General features: G+C 35.6%; 1 protein-coding gene across 1 annotated transcript in view; it reads left to right on the forward strand.

Moving 5' to 3' along the window:
- The window catches only part of LOC133338485 (uncharacterized), a gene marked incomplete at its 5' end in the record, with an annotated part of 75,182 nt that overhangs the window by 13,386 nt on the left and 40,612 nt on the right, over positions 1–21,184 (forward strand). Inside the window, 5 exons of the mRNA XM_061546653.1 lie at positions 11,953–12,121; positions 15,147–15,385; positions 18,768–18,931; positions 19,035–19,171; positions 19,228–19,365. Coding sequence (XP_061402637.1) covers positions 11,953–12,121; positions 15,147–15,385; positions 18,768–18,931; positions 19,035–19,171; positions 19,228–19,365 — 847 coding nt within the window. The remainder of the gene's footprint in view (positions 1–11,952; positions 12,122–15,146; positions 15,386–18,767; positions 18,932–19,034; positions 19,172–19,227; positions 19,366–21,184) is intronic.

Below are 21,184 nucleotides of genomic sequence, written 5' to 3' on the forward strand. Positions count from 1 at the left end.
AGGGCTACCAAAGGCGTGGATTTTTTCAAAGTTCCTACATAGACGCTTCTATGTTAATTTAGAAACATCTGTGAACTTTGGTCCACTGCCGGTTGTGTGGGGGTGGGTCGTATTGACTCGTATATTTCCAATAATCTAAACAATTTCGTTGAGAATTCAATGAGGAGAAAATAACAAAACCGATAACAACAAAAAATCAAAACAATGTATACAACAACAACAAATTAATTACCAACAAAAGCAAATAGCAGACGCAAAATAAATTATGCATACGTATCACTTTTTTCAGAAAAGACAAAAAACGGCGCACAAAAAATGCCAAACAGGTTATCAGCATTGACGATGCTGGAATAGCAAAAAAACGAAAAAACACTGATCTTCGACCATAAAATAAATACTTGCCAGACAGTCAGTCCGCCGGCCAGCCAGCCAGCTTGCCTAAAGCTAGTCCGCATTGCAAACTAAAACAAATAAGCAACAATAACAACAACAACAACAAAAGTGAAAAAATACCACTTAAGTTCTTTCCACCACACGAAACCGAAGACATTCATAATTAGAGGCACTCTCAGACGCTTTGGGAAGTAGGTATTGTTTCCCAAGAAGAAGAAGAAGAAGGAAAAAAACGAATCTAGTTAATCGACAACAAAGCTAAACAATTTTTTTGTGTTCGAAACGGGCAAAGGAATTACACACGGAAATACGTCGGAACATTCCATTTTCTATTTGACTTCCTCCCTTGCCGCCCACGTCTTCTTTAAATTTCGTTTCTATTGCGCTAGTGGAAAAATCCGCATCTCTTATTTACAAATCTTGTTTGGATATTAAACGGATGGCTTGTGCCGAGTGTTTGAACAACATAATAATAATAAATAGTTTAAAACAAAAACGACAACAACAACAACAATAAACAAATAGTGAGGCGAGGAAGAACACAAATTCAATTCGGATGTCTGTGGTGTGTGAGTAGATTTATAATGGCGTCATAAATATGAGAAATTATTAATTAATAAAAATTAATGATTAGTGAAAAAATCCACGCCTTTGCTGGACCCTTAAAATAATTAAAAAACCAGTAAGGAAAGCAGTAAAGTCGGACGGGACCGACTATGTGATACCCTCCACCACTTTGGATGTATTCAACAGATGAATCCGAACAGAAGGACCAGTAAACTGAAATTGGATCAATAAACATGTCGTTCTGCAACCTACGCTAAATTACCTGCAAATCGAAAGATATGTAGAGTCTTTGGTACACCATTTACCTTAAATCGGCGAAAATATATATGGGAGCTATATCTAAATCTGAACGGATTTTCTGGAAACTTAACTCAAATCATTCTAGACCTATTTCATTACGCTGTGCCAAATTTCGAGCAAATCGAAAGATATATAGGGAAAGATATATATGGCGCACCATTTACATAAAATCGAGCGAAAATACATTTGAGAGCTATATCAAAATCTGAACCGATTTTCACGAAACTTAACACACATCATTCTAGACCTATTTCATAACGCTGTGCCAAATTTCGTGCAAATCGGAAGATATATAGGGTCTTTGGTACATCATTTACCTTAAATCGGACGAAAATATATATGGGAGCTATATCTTAATCTGAACCGATTTTCAGGAAACTTATCACACATCATTCTAGACCTAATTCATTACTTTGTGCCAAATTTCGTGCAAATCGAAAGATATATAGGGGCTTTGGTGCACCATTTACCTTAAATCGGACGAAAATATATATGGGAGGTATATCTAAATCTAAACCGATTTTCACAAAACTTAACAGACATCATTTTAGACGTAATTCAGTACCCAATGCAAAATTTCATGCAAATCGAAAGATATATAGGGTCTTTGGTACACCATTTACAGAAAATCGGGGGAAAATATATATGAGAGCTATATCTAAATCTGAACCGATTTTCAAGAAACTTAACACACATCATTCTAGACCTATTTTATAACGCTGCGCCAAATTTCGAGCAAATCGAAACATATATAGGGTCTTTGGTGCATCATTTGCCTTAAATCGGACGAAAATATATATGGGAGCTATATGTAAATCTGAATCGATTTTCACGAAACTTAACACACATCATTCTAGACCTATTTCATAACGCTGCGCCAAATTTCGTGTACATCGAAATATATATTGGGACGGTTTACATTAAATCGGACGAACATATATATGAGAGCTATATCTAAATCTTAACCGATTTTCAGGAAACTTAACACAAATCATTCTAGACCTAATTCATTACGCTGTGCCAAATTTCGTGCAAATCGAAAGATATATGGGGGCTTTGGTACACCATTTACCTTAAATCGGACATAAATATATATGGGAGCTATATCTAAATCTGAACCGATTTTTCCCAATTTCAATAGAGTTCGTCCTTGGTCCAAATAAGTGTCCTATGCCAAATTTCATCCAATTCGGATCATAAATGCGACCTGTACTTTGTTTACAATTTAACATGGACGGACAGACGGACGAACATGCATAAATCGACTTAGAAAGTGATTCTATGCATATTCTCAAAAGGAACCATGTATCTATATCGTTCCCTTTTGCCTGTTACAAACATATGCACAAAGACATAATACCCGGTACTACAGTGTGGTGAAGGGTAGACAAATCCACGCCTTTGATGGACCCTTAAAAATAATTTTTAAAAATTCAAAAAAAAAATCCACGCCTTTGGTGGACCCTTAAAAATATTTTTTTGAAGTCCACGCCTTTGTTGGACCCTGAAAAATATTTTTTTAAGTCCAGGCCTTTGGTGGACCCCTAAAAATATTTTTTAAAAATTCAAAAAAAAAATCCACGCCTTTGGTGGACCCTTAAAAATATTTTTTTGAAGTCCACGCCTTTGGTGGACCCTTAAAAATATTTTTTTGAAGTCCACGCCTTTGGTGGACCCTTAAAAATATCTTTTAAAAATTCAAAAAAAAAAATCCACGCCTTTGGTGGACGCTTAAAAAAATTTTTTTGAAGTCCACGCCTTTGTTGGACCCTGAAAAATATGTTTTTAAGTCCAGGCCTTTGGTGGACCCCTAAAAATATTTTTTAAAAATTCAAAAAAAAAAAAAATCCACGCCTTTGGTGGACCCTTAAAAATATTTTTTTTTAAGTTCAGGCCTTTGGTGGACCCTTAAAAATATCTTTTAAAAATTCAAAAAAAAAAAATTCACGCCTTTGGTGGACCCTTAAAAATATTTTTTTGAAGTCCAGGCCTTTGGTGGACCCTTAAAAATATTTTTTTAAAAATCCACGCCCATTGAAGCTTAAGCTTTGAAAGACCTTGAAAGATCAAAATATTAAAGTCTACGCCTGGTTTTAATACTCCCCTACTTTGTAGTATTTGTACTCGTCCCATGATAACACAGTGACCCACTGATTCCAGTGATCAAATGAGTGATTGATTGATCATTTGGACAAATCAAAACGTATAAACATACATAAACAGCATCCACACCCGCAATCACACACACACACCCCGAACAAAAAAATAACTGAGCAATCAAAGTCTCTTCACACACACACAAAAATGTGTGTGTGTCCCCCAAAACATGCCTGTAGTGGATACCACTATCGTGAGGCATTGATCGATTAACCAACTGACCGACTAAAAAAATCCACAACGACAAGTGACAGTGTCAAGAACACTTCAACATCTGCTCCTCAAAACTTTTTTTTCGATTTTATTGTCCTCGGCTTTGTAAGATAACAAAGAAGAAGAAGACGAAGACGAAGACGAAGAAAAAAACAGAATGCCAAGCAAGGCGAAATACATGACAAAGAAGAAGAAGAAGAAGAAAATGATGACAAAAAACTAAATCATATTCACACTAGTCACGCGTGCAACAACACGCAATTTCTAAGTGAGGCTTTGCCACAAGTGAAGGTTCCGAGATGAGAGCTCAGATGTTAGGGGGGGTTCTGTGTCACACCAAAAGCATGGCATGGATTTCTTTTGAAGAGATTTATTCGCCAACAACAACAACAGCAACAATATGTTTTTGTGGAGTTTGCGCACAGCAACAACAACACTGAGAGCAGCAGCAAGACCTACAGAAACCCGAAACAGAGGAGAGGAGCAGCATCATCATCAATCAGGGTAGCCAGCCGTCAGTATTGTTCATTATAAATAATAACAATTACAGCAACAATAACAACAACATCAGCTGCGGCAGCAATAATAACAATAACTACAATAGCAACAACAACAACTACAAACAATGACAACAACAACAACAAGAGCAATAACTGTATCAGTGCATAAAGAATGAAGTATAGCTCGCAAACAAATTGTGTTTTAATTAAACGTTTGGCAGCAGCAACAACAACAACAACAACCACGAGAAATAATAACAATAACAGCAAATATGAGCTTTATAGGCATATTAAACAAATACTCACACACGCACACACACACACACACACACAGAGAAAAAATAGTCATACAATTTTCATACATTGCGGGTTTTATTGCACACACACACACAAATGTACTTTTTGAAGAACATAAATACACCCACACCGACATACCTCTTCAATATTCATACAAAAGTATGTGGTCATGGCAGAATTAACGGTAAAAAAATGATTCTGTCATCATCCTCCTCATTGTGGTTGACGTCGGCACAATCCCGTCAAAACGGGCCGAACAGAGGTCCATAGAAATTTAAGAATATTTTTTAAAGGTCTGCCAAAGAAATGGACTTTAAAAAAATAGTTTTTGAATTTCTACCATAGTCCTGGATTTTGAAACGGATATTTTTAAAGGTCTAACTGAGGCGTGGATTTTTTTTAAAAAATAATTTTTCAAGCCCTACATTTTCAGGTTCCTCCATAGGCGTTGTTTTTTTTTAATTATTTTTAAGGCTCTCAAAAGGCGTGGATTTTTTTTAAAAATATGTTTAAATCCCTCCGTCGGTGTGTTTTTTTAAATATTTTTATGGCACTCCTCGACATGTTTTTTATTATTTTAAGGCCCCCCGTAGGCGTGCTTTTTTAAATAGTTTTTAGGGCCCTCCGTAGGCGTGGATTTTATAAAAAAATACCAACTTGCTTTTATGCCCTTCACCGCACTATGCTACAGGGTAATATGTCTTTGTGCATATGTTTGTAACAGGCAAAAGGAAACGAGATAGACACATGGTCCCTTTTGAGAATATGCATAGAATTACTTTCTATGTCGATTTATACATGTCCGTCCGTCCGTCTGTCTGTCTGTCCATGCTAAATTGTAAACAAAGTACAGGTCGCATTTATGATTCGAATTGGATGAAATTTGGCATACGTCACTTATTTGGCCTAAGGACGAACCCTATTGAAATTGGGAAAAATCGGTTCAAATTTAGATATAGCTCCCATTCGTCCGATTTAATGTAAAATGGTATACCAAAGTCCCTATATATTATTTGATTTGTCCGAAAATTGGCACAGGGTAGGTCTAGAATGATTTGTGTTAACTTTAATGAAAATTGGTTCAGATTTAGATATAGCTCCCATATAGAGTTTCTCACGATTTTAGGTAAATAGTCCACTAAAGTCCTTATACATCTTTCGATTTGCACGAAATTTGGCATACCACACTGAATTAAGTCTAGAACGATGTGTGTTAAGGTTCGAGAAAATTGGTTCAGATTTAGATATAGCTCCCATATATATTTTTGTCCGATTTAAGGTAAATGGTGCACCAAAGTCCGAATATACCTTTCGATTTGCACGAAATTTGGCATAGCGTACTCAATAAAGTCTACAATGATGTATGTTAAGTTTCCGGAAAATCGGTTCAGATTTAGATATAGCTCCCATATATATTTTCCACCGATTTAAGGTAAATTATGCACCAGGGTCTTTGGTATATATCTTTCGATTGGCATGAAATTTGGCACAGCGTAATGAATTAGGTCTGGAATGGCGTGTGCTAAATTTCATGAAAATCGGTTGAAATTTAGATATAACTCCCATATATATTTTCGTCCGATTTATTTTAAATGGGACACCAAAGTCCCTATATATCTTTCGATTTGCAGGAAATTTGGCACAGGGCAATGAATTAGGTCTAGAATGATGTGTGTTAAGTTTCGTGAAAATCGGTTCAGATTTAGATATAGCTCCCATATATAGTTTCGTCCGATTTTAGGTAAATGGTGCACAAAAGTACCTATATACCCTTCGATTTGATCGAAATTTGGCATAGCGTTCTGAATTGATTGGAGAGTGATGTGTGTTATGTTTCGTGAAAATCGGTTCAGATTTAGATATAGCTCCCATATATATTTTCGTCCGATTTTAGGTAAATAGTGGACCAAAGTCCCTATATATCCTTCGATTTGAACGAAGTTTGGCATAGCGTACTGAATTAAGTCTGCAATGACGTGTGTTAAGTTTCGTGAAAATCGGTTCAGATTTAGATATAACTCCCATATATATTATCGTCCGATTTAATGTAAGATGGTGTATCAATGTACCTATATATCTTTCGATTTGCACGAAATTTGGCATAGCATACTGAATAAAGTCTGGAATGATGAGTGCTAAGTTTCGTGAAAATCGGTCCAGATTTAGATATAGCTTCCATATATATTTTCGTCCGATTTAATGTAAAATGATGGTGCACCAATGTCCCTATATATCTTTCGATTTGCACGAAATTTGGCATAGCGTACTGAATAAAGTCTAGAATGATGTGTGTTAAGTTTCGTGAAAATTGGTTCAGATTTATGTATAGCTCCCATATATATCTTAGTCCGGTTTATTGTAAATGGGGCACCAAAGTCCCTATATATCCTTCGATTTGCACGAAATTTGGCATAGCGTATTGAATTAAGTATAGAATTATGTGTGTTAAGTTTCATGAAAATTGGTTCAAATTTAGATATATCTCCCATATATATTTTCGTCCGATTTAAGATAACTGGTGTACCAAAGACCCTATATCTCGTTCGATTTGTACGAAATTTGGCATATCGTACTGAATGAAGTCTAGAATGATGTGTGTTAAGTTTCCTGAAAATCGGGACCCCCGTAGGCGTACTTTTTTAAATAGTTTTTTAGGGCCCTCCGTAGGCGTGGATTTTATAAAAAAATATTTTTTAAGGGGTCCAACAGGAGTGCTTTTATGCCCTTCACCGCACTATGCTACAGGGTATTATGTCTTTGTGCATATGTTTGTAACAGGTAAGAGGAAACGAGATAGACACATGGTTCCTTTTGGGAATATGCATAGAATCATTTTCTATTTCGATTTATACATGTCCGTCCGTTCGTCCGGTCGTCTGTCTGTCTTCTATCCATGTTAAATTGTAAACAAAGTACAGGTCGCATTTATGATTCGAATTGGATGAAATTTGGCATACATCACTTATTTGGCCCAAGGACGAACCCTATTGAAGTTGGGAAAAATCGGTTCAGATTTTGATATAGCTCCCATATATATTTTCGTCCGATTTAATGTAAAATGGTGTACCAAAGTCCCTATATATCTTTCGATTTGCACGAAATTTGGCCCAGCGTAACGAATTGGGCTTAGAATGATGTGTGTTAAATTTCATGAAAATCGGTTAAGATTTAGTTATAGCTCCCATATATATTTTCGTCCGATTTAAGATAAATGGTTCACCAAAGACCCTATATACCTTTCGATTTGCATGGAATTTGGCAAAGCGTACTGAATAAAGCCTGCAATGATGTGTGTTAATTTTCGTGAAAATCGGTTAAGATTTATACATATAGCTTCCATATATAGTTTCGTCCGATTTAAGGTAAATGGTGTATCAAAGCCCCTATATATCTTTCGATTTGCACGAAATTTGGCATAGCGTACTGAATTGAGCCTAGAATGGTGTGTGTAAAGTCTCTTGAAAATCGGTTCAGATTTAGATATAGCTCCCATATATATTTTCGTCCGATTTTAGATAAATAGTGGACCAAAGTCCCTATATATGCTTCGATTTGAACGAAATTTGGCATAATGTTCTGAATTAAAATTAGAATGATGTGTGTTAAGATTCGTGAAAATCGCTTCCGATTTACATATAGCTCCCAAATATAACTTCGTCCGATTTAAGGTAAATGGTGTACCACAGTCCATATTTATCTTTCGATTTGCACGAAATTTGGCACAGCGTACTGAATAAAGTCTGGAATGATGAAAATCGGTTCTGATTTAGATGTAGCTCCCATATATATTTTCGTCCGATTTTAGGTAAATAGTGGACCAAAGTCCCTATATATCCTTCGATTTGAACGAAATTTGGCATAGCGTACGGAATAAAGTCTACAATGATGTGTGTTAAGTTTCGTGAAAATCGGTTCAGATTTAGATATTGCTTCCATATATATTTTCGTCCGATTTAAGGTAAATGGTGTATCAAAGCCCCTATAAATCTTTCGATTTGCACAAGATTTGGCACAGGGTAATGAATTAGGTCTTGAACGACATGTGTTAAGTTTCCTGAAAATCGGTTCAAATTTAGATATATCTCCTATATATATTTTCGTCCGATTTAATGTAAATAGTGCACCAAACTCCTAATTATTGTCCGATTAACACGAAATTTTGTACAACGTATCAAATTGAGAATTGAATGACGTTATTCGGGTTTGTTGAAATTGATGCAGATCCAGCCATAGCTTCCATATCTATTTCGAACGGGTGTCCGATTGAGATTATATTTTTAAATCATTCTAAATCTGCCCGAATAAAGACATGCGTATATTCCTTCGAGGGAACATTGGCATACAATTGTAAGGATACATATGTACAATATACCCAAGTGGTGAAGGGTATCATGTAGTCGGCCCAGTCCGACTTTACTACTTTTCCTTACTGGTTTCAATATCCAAACAACTGCATAAATTCCCAAATAAAAACTTTAATTGTCAATAACTTTTTGTTTTGTTAAATCGGCCAGTGACAGCATCGTTCACTTTCGCCGTCCTCGGGGAATACAAACGCGAATCGACAACAATTGAAAATTGATTTTATTTCACTATAAAAAATCTACTACAAAAAAAACACAACTTTACTCCTCAAGTAATAGTCAGCAAAATAATGAAAACAACAACAACAAAAATAGCGGATAGAATTAGAATTACGAACTATTCTGCCTTGAAAAGCATGGCGATTTTGTTGTTTGTTTTCATGTTTAGTTTTGTTTAACAAACTTCCACAAAATCATTGAACAATCTAACACAGCAATAACGACAACAACAACAACAACATCGACATAAACAATAGCTTTGGCGATAAACGAACTATAGTTTATGACGACTCTATTAAAAAAAAACTGAGTTTTGAAGGATGACGAAACTGTAACAAAATATTTAATAGACTGGCTGCTAGCTTCTACTGGCTTCCTCCTCTTCCTCTCCGCCCTTGCTCACTAAGTCTTCCTCTTTCACATTGTTGTTGTTGTTGTTGATGTTACTGGGATTTACTTTGTTCGTTCAGCGCAGCACAGCATAGATCTCGTTATGATTACAACAAGTTCGAAACTTTTTCTATTTTGGCAGGGTGAGAGTTTATTTAATTTTTGTAGTTTGAGTTGTTAGCAGCGGGATGGACATTGACAACAAGAACAGCAAAACGGAAATGAAAAATATTTCAAAATTTTTTTAATTAAATGAAAATTTGTTTGTAACCTCAAATTTAAAAAAAAAAATAGAAAAACAATTATGTTAAAAAATCCACACCTATCGAGGCCCTATACACATTAATTAAAAAAATCCACGACCTTAAAAATATATTTTAAACCCAGTAAGGAAAGTTCAAAAGTCAGACTTTTTAGGACCATTGAAATGAAATCGGGCGAAATTTTGTCCCAATCGGACAAATATTGGGAGTGTGGTGTATCATTCACAAAAAATCGGACGAAACTATGTATGGGAGCTACATCTAAATCTGAACCGAATCCAACAAAACTTCGCAGACATCAGTCTGGACCAAATATTAGGAGTTTGGTGTATCATTTACATAAAATCGGACGAAACTATATATGGGAGCTATACCTAAATCTGAACCGATTTTAGCAAAACTTCGCAGACATCAGTCTGGACCTAATTCAGAGCGCTGTGCAAAATTTTGTCCCAATCGGACAAATATTGGGAGATTGGTGCATCATTCACAAAAAATCGGACAAAACTATATACGGGAGCTATATCTAAATCTGAAACGATTTTAACAAAACTTCGCAGACATAAGTATAGACCTAATTCAGTGCGCTGTGTAAAATTTTGTCCCAATCGAACAAATATTGGGAGTGCATCATTTACATAAAATCGGACGAAACTATATATGGGAGCTATATCTAAATCGGAACCGATTTTCACGAAACTTTACATACATCATTCTAGACTTTATTCAGTACGTTATGCTAAATTTCGTGCAAATCGAAAGATATATAGGGACTATAGTACGCCATTTACTTTAAATCGGACGAAAATATATATGGGAGCTATATCTAAATCTGAACCGATTTTCACGAAACTTAACACACATCATTCTAGACTTAATTCAGTGTGATATGTTATATTTCGTGCAAATCGAAAGATATATAGGGACTTTGATTCACTACTTGCCTAAAATCGGGCGAAACTATATACGGGAGCTATATCTAAATCTGAACCGATTTTCATGAAACTTATCACACATCAATCTAGACCTTATTCATTACGCTGTGCCAAATTTCGTGCAAATCGAAAGATATATAGGGACTTTACTTGACTACTTGCCTAAAATCGGGCGAAACTATATATGGGAGCTATATCTAAATCTGAACCGATTTTCACGAAACTTTGCACACATCATTCTAAACTTAATTCAGTACGCTATGCCAAATTTCGTGCAAGTCGAAGAATATAAAGGGTCTTGGGTGCACCATTTACATTAAATCGGACGAAAATATATATGGGAGCTATATCTAGATCTGAACCATTTTTCATGAAACTCAGCACATATCATTCCAGACTCAATTCAGTACGCTTTGCCAAATTTCGTGCAAATCGAAAGATATATAGAGACTTTGGTGCACCATTTACCTTGAATCGGACAAAAAAAATATATGGGAGCTATATCTAAATCTGAACCGATTTTCTCCAATTACAATAAGATTCGTCCTTGGGCAAAATAAGTGAACTGTGCCAAATTTCATCCAAATCGGATCATTTATGATCTGTACTTTGTTAACTACCTGTACTTTGTTAACAAAAATATATGGACGGACGGGCGGATGGAGAGATGGACGGACGACATGCGTAAATCGACTCAGAAAGTGATTCTATGCGTATTCTCAAAATGAACCATGGGTCTATCTCGATTCCTTTTGCCAGTTACAATCATATGCACAAAGACATAATATCCAGTAGCACAGTGTGGTGAAAGGTATAAAAATCCACGCCTTCGGTAGACCTTGAACAAATATTTTTTAAACAATTCACGCCTATTGAAGACCCTGAAAAATAATTTTTAACAAATCGGACGGACATGCGTAAATCGACTCAGAAAGTGATTCTATGCATATTCCCAAAAGGAACCATGAGTCCATCTCGATTCCTTTTGCCTGTTACAAACATATGCACAAAGACATAACATCCTGTATCCTGTACCACCACATCCTGTACCACGCCTTAGGTAGACCTTGAAGAAATATTTTTAAAAAATCCACGCCTATTGAAGATTTTTTTTTTACAAATCCACCCCTTTTGAAAACCTTGAAAAATAATTTTTAAAAAATCCACCCCTTCTGAGAAACAATATTTTTAAAAATCCACGATTATTAGAGACCTTAAATAAATGTTCTCTAAAAATCTTGAATCTTGTTCGCCTTAAATTTTGTTATCGATTCCTTTTTTGCAATTGTTCTACATTTGTCTTATACTTCTTCTTAATCGTTTCTGTTTTTTCTTTCTCTTTGTTCCATTGCAGACTCTTACGTCGTGATAGCGAAGATTCATCCGTTCGATGCTCGTACTGTTCTGTACTAAATGTCAACGAGAACGATTTGAGGAGATCCTTTGAAAATACCTGCACCGATTCATTGGTAACAGCTTTTGATGATGAGGCTTTACTAATATGCGACCAAGGAAACGAAATGGCAAGGACAAAGGTTTATTTTAATTCGATTAGAGAGTAGTGGTGACACCCGGCCCACAGACACACACACACACAAACATCAAGAAACTATCATCCTTAAAAATTCACCCAATCATATGCTGGCTCACAATAAAATTCTGGTCATGTTGTTCGACAAGAACAAAAAAAAATTGAAACTAGTTGACCCGAGCAGACAGCAAACCAAACAACCTGCCAAACCAACTAAACATCATCATCATCCGCATCGACATCAATTTGTCCGACCAACCTATCCATTCGCCTACCATCCATCCATCAAATCATTCACACTTTTCAGACACAACTCATCGTCATCAATGGGCAGGCAGGCAGGCAACCTGCCAGCCATCGTGTTCGCATGCCACACCATCTAGCCGCCTGTCACACTCACTGTAGGCACTCTGAGGCCCACCCGTTCATACATTTACACGCTTACGGCTTGGTTACATATATACATAGATACCTACGTATATATCTATCTATCAATCACATCATATTTGCATGATTTATTGTTGTTATTGTTTCAATTTGTCAATAGTTTTGTATTAGTTTGTAGAAGAGAAGTCATCATCATCTGCAGCACAGTGGGCGATTTTTTAATAAAAACACTAAACAAATAATTTTTTTAAAATAGAAAATAGAAAAAGTGGAAATATTTTTTTTTTTTTTTGGCTTTAAATAATTTTTTGAAGAGCTCCCGTAGGCCTGCTATAGATTTGAGACACTTCTAGGTCCTGTTATAGTAGCAGTCTCTCCGAAGGGTCTTCTGTGTATAGGAGACCTCCCAGACCCTTTCAATGGTTTTTATGTATAGCAGATATAAGCAACACCATTCAAAAATATCTTTTCAATATATGAAATGCCTTCCAAATGCTTCCTATATATATATGAGACATTGATAGGTCCAGTTATATATGGCAGCCCCTTCCAAAGGTTCTCTATATGGTGCAGATATCCGCAACACATTTGTAGGCTACTTTTTTGTAGTTAAAACCTTTTGATTTTTAATCATTCTATTTGTTTTAATTTTCTTCTTTGGAAGTTCTCCTATATGATCTCCTATAGATATGAGATCTTTATATGCCCTGTTATAGATAGCAGCCCCTTCTAGGGGTATTCTATGTATAGCGGACATTTGCATACACTTTAAGAAGATCTCTTCGATATATATGTAGAATACCTTTTAAAGGCCTGCAAACGATAGTGAGAGATTTCTATGTCCTTTTATAGATAGCAACCCCTCCGAAGAATCTTCTATGTATAGGAGACCTTCCAGTCCCTTCCAATGGTATTTTATGTATATAAAATAACTTTTCTATGTATAGGAGACCTGCCCTATTATTGATAGCAGCCCCTTCTAAAGGTCTTCTATGTATTGCGGACATTCAACCACTTTTAGAAAAGCTCTTCGATATGTATAGAAGACCTCTTAAAGGCCTGCAAACGAACTTTACAGGTCCTGTTATAAATAGTAGCTCCTCCGAAGGGCCTTCTGTGAATAGCAGACATCCGCAACAAATTTAAAATAAATCTTCGGTATGTACTGAATACCTTCTAAAGGTTTACTATAGATGACAGTCCCTCCGAATGGTATTCTATTTATATCAAACATCTGCAACACCTTGTAGAAAAATTATTTCCATACCTATAGAAGACCTCCTATAGATATGAAACCTTTATTGATCCTTTTATAGATAACAGCCCCTTCCAGTGGTCTTCTATGCCTAGCTGAAACACCCAACAAATTTAAAGTAAATCTTCCGTATATATTGAAGGCCTCCTAAAGGCCCTCTATAGATATGAGACCTTTATAGGTCCTCCTAAAGACAGCAGACCCTTCCAAAGGTCTTCAATGAATAGCAGACATCCGCAACATCATGTAGAAAAAATTGTTCCTTACATATAGAAGACCTCTTGAAGGCCTCCTATAGATATGAAACCTTTATAGATCCTGTTATAACCCCATCAAATGGTCTTCTATGTGTAGCAAATATCCCCAACATCTTGGGGATTGTTTTCCATATATATAGAAGACCACCTAAAGGTCTTCTATATGAGACCTTTATAGATCCTGTTATAACCCCTTCCATAGGTCTTCTATGTCTAGCAGACACCCCCAACAAATTTAAAATAAATCTTCCGTATATATTAAAGTCCTCCTAAAGACCTTCTATTGATATGAGACCTTTATAGGTCCTCCTAAAGACAGCAGACCCTTCTAATGGTCTTCTATGTATAGCAGACATACCCAACACCTTGTATAAAAAAATCCCATACATATATAAGACCTCTAAAAGGCCTCCTATAGATATGTGACCTTTATAGGTCCTGTTATAGATAACAACCCCTTCCAGTGGTCTTCTATGCCTAGCAGACATGCCCAACAAATCTTCCGTATATATTGAAGACCTCCTAAAGGCCTTCTATAGATATGAGACCTTTATACGTCCTCCTAAAGATAGCAGATCCTTCTAATGGTCTTCTGTGAATAGCAGACATCCGCAACACTATGTAGATAAAATTTTCCATACATACAGAATACCTCTTGAAGGCCTCCTATAGATATGGAGACCTTTATAGGTCCTGTTATAGGTAACAGCCTCTTCCAATGGTCTTCTATGTCTAGCAGATACCCCTAACAAATTTAAAATAAATCTTCCGCATATATCGAAGACCTCTTAAAGGTCTCCTCTAGATATGATAACTTTATAGGTTCTCCTATAGGTTTATAGGTTCTCCCTCCAAATGTTCTTCTATGTATAGCAGACATCCGTAACACATTTTAGAAAAATCTCCTCCATACATAAAAGACCCCATAAAGGGCTCCTAGAGACCTTTCTGGGTCCTCCTATAGATATCATCTCCTGCATTAAACTTCAATATATAACAAGGCATCCTTCACACCCTTGTAGCCGCTTTGTGTAGTTTGTACGCATTTGATTTTCTTATACATTCTATTTATTTTTCCCTCTTTTTCTTCCCCCTTCCATCTCTTATCTTCACCACAGGTTCACTTTGATGACGTATCGTTGTACGGGACTCCGAAAGAGGAGCCAATGCCTTCCATCCCCATTGTTTCGGAAAAAGTTTCAGCGAACTTCTTAAAGAGTCAATTGCAATCATGGTTTCAACCGACCGACAATCGGTTGGCTATGAAATTATTTGGCAGCCGCAAGGCATTGGTCAAAGAAAGAATACGCCAGAAGACTTCCGGACATTGGGTTATTCACCCATGCAGTTCATTCAGGTAAGAAGAATTAAAAAATAATAATTAAAAAAATAGACAAATTAATAAAAAAAATAAGTCAAAAGGTCTCAGTACTCAACACCCTTAACCGGTGACATACGAAGTGTACATAGATCCTAAAATCGGAATGCTATTTTGTGACAGTTAATGAAGGTCTAAGAAATCGGTATCTAGTACCGAAGACGCACATTTGTTATTAAAATTATAAAGAAATTTATATCAAAATTGCAAGGGCATTAAAACATCGTTAAGTTCGGTCGGACCGACATTTTAATAACCTCCACCATGAGGTGGTATTTAAACTACCTAAAAAGAGATCGGAACTTTTATATATGGGTATAGGGAGATTTGCTACCCTGAGAGAACCAAATAAACCAATTTAGCTATAAATTGATTGAAAACCGAACCCAATCTCCCTAAATATATAGCTACCCTAAAAAGTGAACCAATATTAATGATTTTTGATAGTTAGATGTCCTACCCTATGAGTACCCAAAATACCAAATTACAGCCAATTCGGTTAATAATCGAACCCAATCTCCCAAAAATATCGAAATTTTGAGGGTCCTGTTATATGGTAGCTAATCTTAAAATTGGACATATATTGGCAATTTTTGGTAGGGAGATTTGCTGCCATATGAGAACCAAATATACCAATTTATAGCCAAATCCGTTGAAAACCGAACTCAAAACCCGCACAATACCGAAAATCTGAGGGTACTGTTATATTGTAGATACAATATAAAGTTGATCAATATTAATTATTGTTGGTAGTGAGATTTCCTACCCTATGAGAACACTAAATACTAAATTACATCCAATTCGATTGAGAACCGTTCCTAAAATACCTAATTTTTTAGGGTTCCGTTATGGTAGCTACCCTAAAAAGTGAACCAATATTGATGGTTTTTGGTAAGGAGAATCTAAAATATCAAATTTCAGACAAATCGGTTGAAAAACGTGCTCAAGCTCCCTAAATTATAGAAATTTCGGAGATATAGCATATGGCAAAAATGAGCCAATCTTGATCATTTTTGATAAGGAGATTTGCTACCCTACGACAACCTAAAATACCAAATTCGAGACAAATCGGTTGAAAAACATGCTCAAGCTCCCTAAATTATAGAAATTTCGGAGATACCGCAATATGGCAGCTACCCTTAAAAATGAGCCAATCTTGATAATTTTTGATAAGGACATTTGCTACCCTATGACAACCCAAAATACCAAATTCGAGACAAATCGGTTGATAAATATGCTCAAGCTCCCTAAATTATCGAAATTCCGAGGTAACGCTATATGGCAGCTACCCTTAAAAGCGAACCAATATTGATAATTTTTTGTACGTCGATTTGGTACCCAATGAGAACCTAAAATACAAAATTGCAGCCAATTTGGTTTAAAAACGTATCCAAGCTCCCCAAAATGTCAAATATAGAGGTGCCTTTATATGACAGCTACCCCTTAACTGGAGCCAATATTAATCATTTTTGGTAGGGATACTTGCTACCCCATGAAAACCCAAAATACCAGATTACAGCCAATTCGGTTGAAAGGCATGTCCAAGCTCCCCAAAATACCGAAATATAGAGGTGCCTTTAATGGCAGCTACCCTTTACCTTGAGCCAATATTGAAAATTTTTGGTAGGGAGGTTTCCTATCTTACGAGAACCTAAATTACCAAATTCCAAGCAATTCGGTTAAAAAACATGTCAAAAGTCCATAAAATTTCTGAGGTGTCAGTATGGTAGCTACCGTATAAAGTGTAACAATTTTGATAATTTTGGGTGGGCGAATTTTCTGCCTTTTGAGAAACCAAAATATCAGTTTTCAGCCAATATGGTTGAAAAATGTGCTCAAGCTCCGCAAAACATGGGGATTTTCGGAGGTGCCGTTATGGTGGCCACCCCTTAACTTGAGCCAATATTTATAATTTTTTGTAGGGATGTTTGCTATACTCTGAGAATCTAAAATTGGGTTGAAAAATTTTCCCAAACTACTCAAAATTTTAAAATTTGGTGGTTCCGTTATATGGTAGCTGCCTTAAAAAGTTAACCTATATTAATAATTTTTGGTAGGAGGATGTGTTAACCTGGGAGAACTTAAAATACCAAATTATAGTCGATTCGGTTGAAAATCTTGGCCAAGCTCCCCAAAATATCGATATTTTTGGAGGTCCCGTTATATGATAGCTACCCCTTAACTTTGACCAATGTTGATAATTTTTGATGGGGAGTTTTTTTAACCTATGAGAACCTAAATTACCAAATTCCAGACAATTCGGTTGAAAAATGTGCCCAAGCTCCTCCCCAAAATATAGAAATTTGGGGGTTCCGTATAGGGTATCTACCTTAAAATGTGAACCTATATTAATACTTTTTGGTAGGGAGATTTACTAACCAGGAGAACTTAAATTACCAAATTCCAGACAATTCGGTTGAAAATTGTGCCCAAGCTAACCAAAATATCGATATTTTTGGAAGTGCCGTTATGGTAGCTACCCCTTAACTTTGGCCAATGTTGATAATTTTTTGGTAGCGAGATTTGCTACCCTATGAGAACCGAAAATAAAAAAATACACACAATTCGGTAAAAAAAAATCTTCCAAATACCGAAATTTGGGGGTTCCGTTATGGGGTAGCTACCTTAAAATGTAAACCTATATTAATAATTTTTGGTAGGGAGATTTACTAACCAAGGAGAACTTAAATTACCAAATTCCAGACAATTCGGTTGAAAATTGTGCCCAAGCCCCCCAAAATATCGATATTTTTGAAGGTGCCGTTATGGTAGCTATCCCTTAACTTGGACCAATATTGATAATTTTTGGTAGGGAGATTTGTTACCCTCTGAGAACCTAAATTACCAAATTCCAGACAATTCGTTTGAAAAACATGACCAAATTCTTCAAAATATCGAAATGTTGGGGTTCCGTTATGTGATAGCTACCTTAAAAAGTGAACATATATGAATAATTTTTAGTAGGAGGATTTACTAACCTATGAGAACCCAAAATACCAAATTTCAATCAATTCGGTTGAAAATCGCACCCAAGCCCATCAAAATGACGATATTTTTGGAGGTGCCGTAATGGTAGCTACCCCTTAACTTGGGCCAATATTGATGATTTTTTGCAGGACGATTTTTTTACCCATAGAGAACCTAAAATATTAAATTGAAGTCAATTTGGTTGAAAAATGCGACCAAAATAATTAAATTTTGAGAGGTGCCGTTATGGTAGCTACCCTAAAAAATCGACCGATTTTGATAATTTCTGGTAGGAAGATTTTTCTACCATAGGAGAAGAACCGAAATTATTATTTTTTTTATTTTATTTTTGAAATTAATCCTTAAAATTTGTTCTTCCTCTTCTTCCTGACAGGTTTTATTGGGACCTTTGTATGCTTTTATTATTAGTAGCAAATCTTATTATCCTGCCAGTCGCAATATCATTCTTCAACGATGATCTAAGCACAAGATGGATTGCCTTTAACTGCCTAAGTGATACTATTTTTTTAATAGATATTGTAGTCAATTTTAGAACAGGTAAGAAATCTCCACACACACACCCCTAACCCCCTCTCATCGATCAATCAATCCTCCATTATATCAACTTCATCACCTCTGTACCTATACCCACCCACCCTAGGAATTATGCAACAAGACAACGCCGAACAGGTGATATTGGATCCCAAGCTTATAGCCAAACATTATTTAAGGACCTGGTTTTTTCTTGATTTAATCTCATCGATACCGCTCGACTATATCTTTTTGATTTTCAATCAGGTATGTAGGTTGATAAAACAGATCGCATGTCTTTAATTAAGATTATGAAATTGCAGGACTTCTCCGATTCATTTCAAATTCTACATGCCGGTCGTGCCCTACGAATATTACGCTTAGCTAAGCTTCTATCGCTTGTGCGATTGTTGCGTCTGTCGCGTCTCGTGCGCTATGTGTCGCAATGGGAGGAGGTGTATGTAAGTATTAAAAAAGCAATTTCTCAAAAAAAAAACTCCAACAACAATTTTTTATTCTACTCTAATCTGATTTTGAAATTATTATTATTTAAAACTTAAAAGTAATTAATTAATTATATCTCAACAACAACTATTAGTATTTATATATTTAATCGTAACCTTATTAACTACCTATATATTTTTTATGAAAAAAAATTAAATACTATCCATTTCTTTAAATTAATGTCCTCCCTCCCTCTCTCTTTAATTAATTTATTAATTAAATTTAATTAAATTACCATTAAGTGTTATTGTGTCTGAATTTCTTAATTTTATTTATTTCTGTTTTATTTCTCCTTGAGTGTTCTATCGATATTTGTATTAAAATATAATTATAAACATTTCTATATAAAATATTAGGATGATAATATTTGTCATAATAATGACGATAATTATTAAAAATTAAAAAAAAAATTAAATCAGATGGCAACAATGTTGATGATGATGAGAATTATTTTTTTTTTCAAATAGTTTTGCATTTTTTTGGGTGTCATTTTTTTAGTTTACCACCCCTTAGTGAAATAATCAACCCCTTCCCTCAGAAAAAATACAGTCGAATACAGTTATAAAAATATTTAACAAGTGAAAAAGCGTTAAGTTCGATACCCTCCACCATAGATATACTGACAGGTACTTGAAATAAAAATATAGAGAACATACCAAAAAAGTGTACCTATACAGACATTTCTACAAACCGGTTATGGTCCTAAATATTGGTCCTAGACCCCATGTTTCTTTGGACAAAATTTGTTTCCAAAAAATTTTTGATTTCATCCACACTTTGCACATCTTATTATTTCTAACGAAATTAATGCAGCGAATTCGGTTGAAAAACGCGCTCAAGAACCCCAAAATACCGAAATTTGAGGGTACCCTTAAAAAAAATGGACCTATATTTATATTTTTATACCCTTCACCACACTGTGGTACAGGGTATTATGTCTTTGTGCATATGTTTGTAACAGGCAAAAGGAAACGAGATTGACCCATATATCCTTTTGAGAATATGCATAGAATCACTTTCTGAGTCGATTTATGCATGTCCGTCCGTCCGTCCGTCCGTCTGTCCGTCTGTTGGTGTTAAATTGTAAACAAAGTACAGGTCGCATTTATTATCCGATTTAGATGAAATTTGGCATAGGTCACTTATTCGGCCCAAGGACGAACCCTATTGAAATTGGGAAAAATCGGTTCAGATTTAGATATAGCTCCCATATATATATATATATTTAACCGATTTAATGTAAACGGTCCCTATATAACTTTCGATTTGCACGAAATTTGGTACAGCCTAATTAATTAGGTCTAGAATGATGTCTGCCAAGTTTCGTGAAAATCGGTCCAGATTTAGATATAGCTCCCATATATAGTTTCGTCCGATTTCAGGTAAATGGTGCTCCAAAGTCCCTATATATCTTTCGATTTGCACCAAATTTGGCATGACGTACTGAATTGAGCATAGAATTATGTCTGCCAAGTTTCGAGAAAATCGGTCCAGATTTAGATATAGCTCCCATGTATAGTTTCGTCCGATTTCATGTAAATGGTGGACCAAAGTCGCTATATATCTTTCGATTTGCACGAAATTTGGCATAACGTACTGAATTGAGCCTTGAATGATGTCTGCCAAGTTTCGAAAAAATCGGTCCAGATTTAGATATAGCTCCCATATATAGATTCGTCCGATTTCATGTAAATGGTGGACCAAAGTCGCTATATATCTTTCGATTTGCACGAAATTTGGTACAGCCTAATCAATTAGGTCTAGAATGATGTCTGC

This window comes from Musca vetustissima, unplaced genomic scaffold (assembly GCF_032173495.1).
Source record: "Musca vetustissima isolate MV318-11 ecotype Yass unplaced genomic scaffold, APGP_CSIRO_Mvet_v1 utg19307, whole genome shotgun sequence".
Classification (NCBI taxonomy): domain Eukaryota; kingdom Metazoa; phylum Arthropoda; class Insecta; order Diptera; family Muscidae; genus Musca; species Musca vetustissima.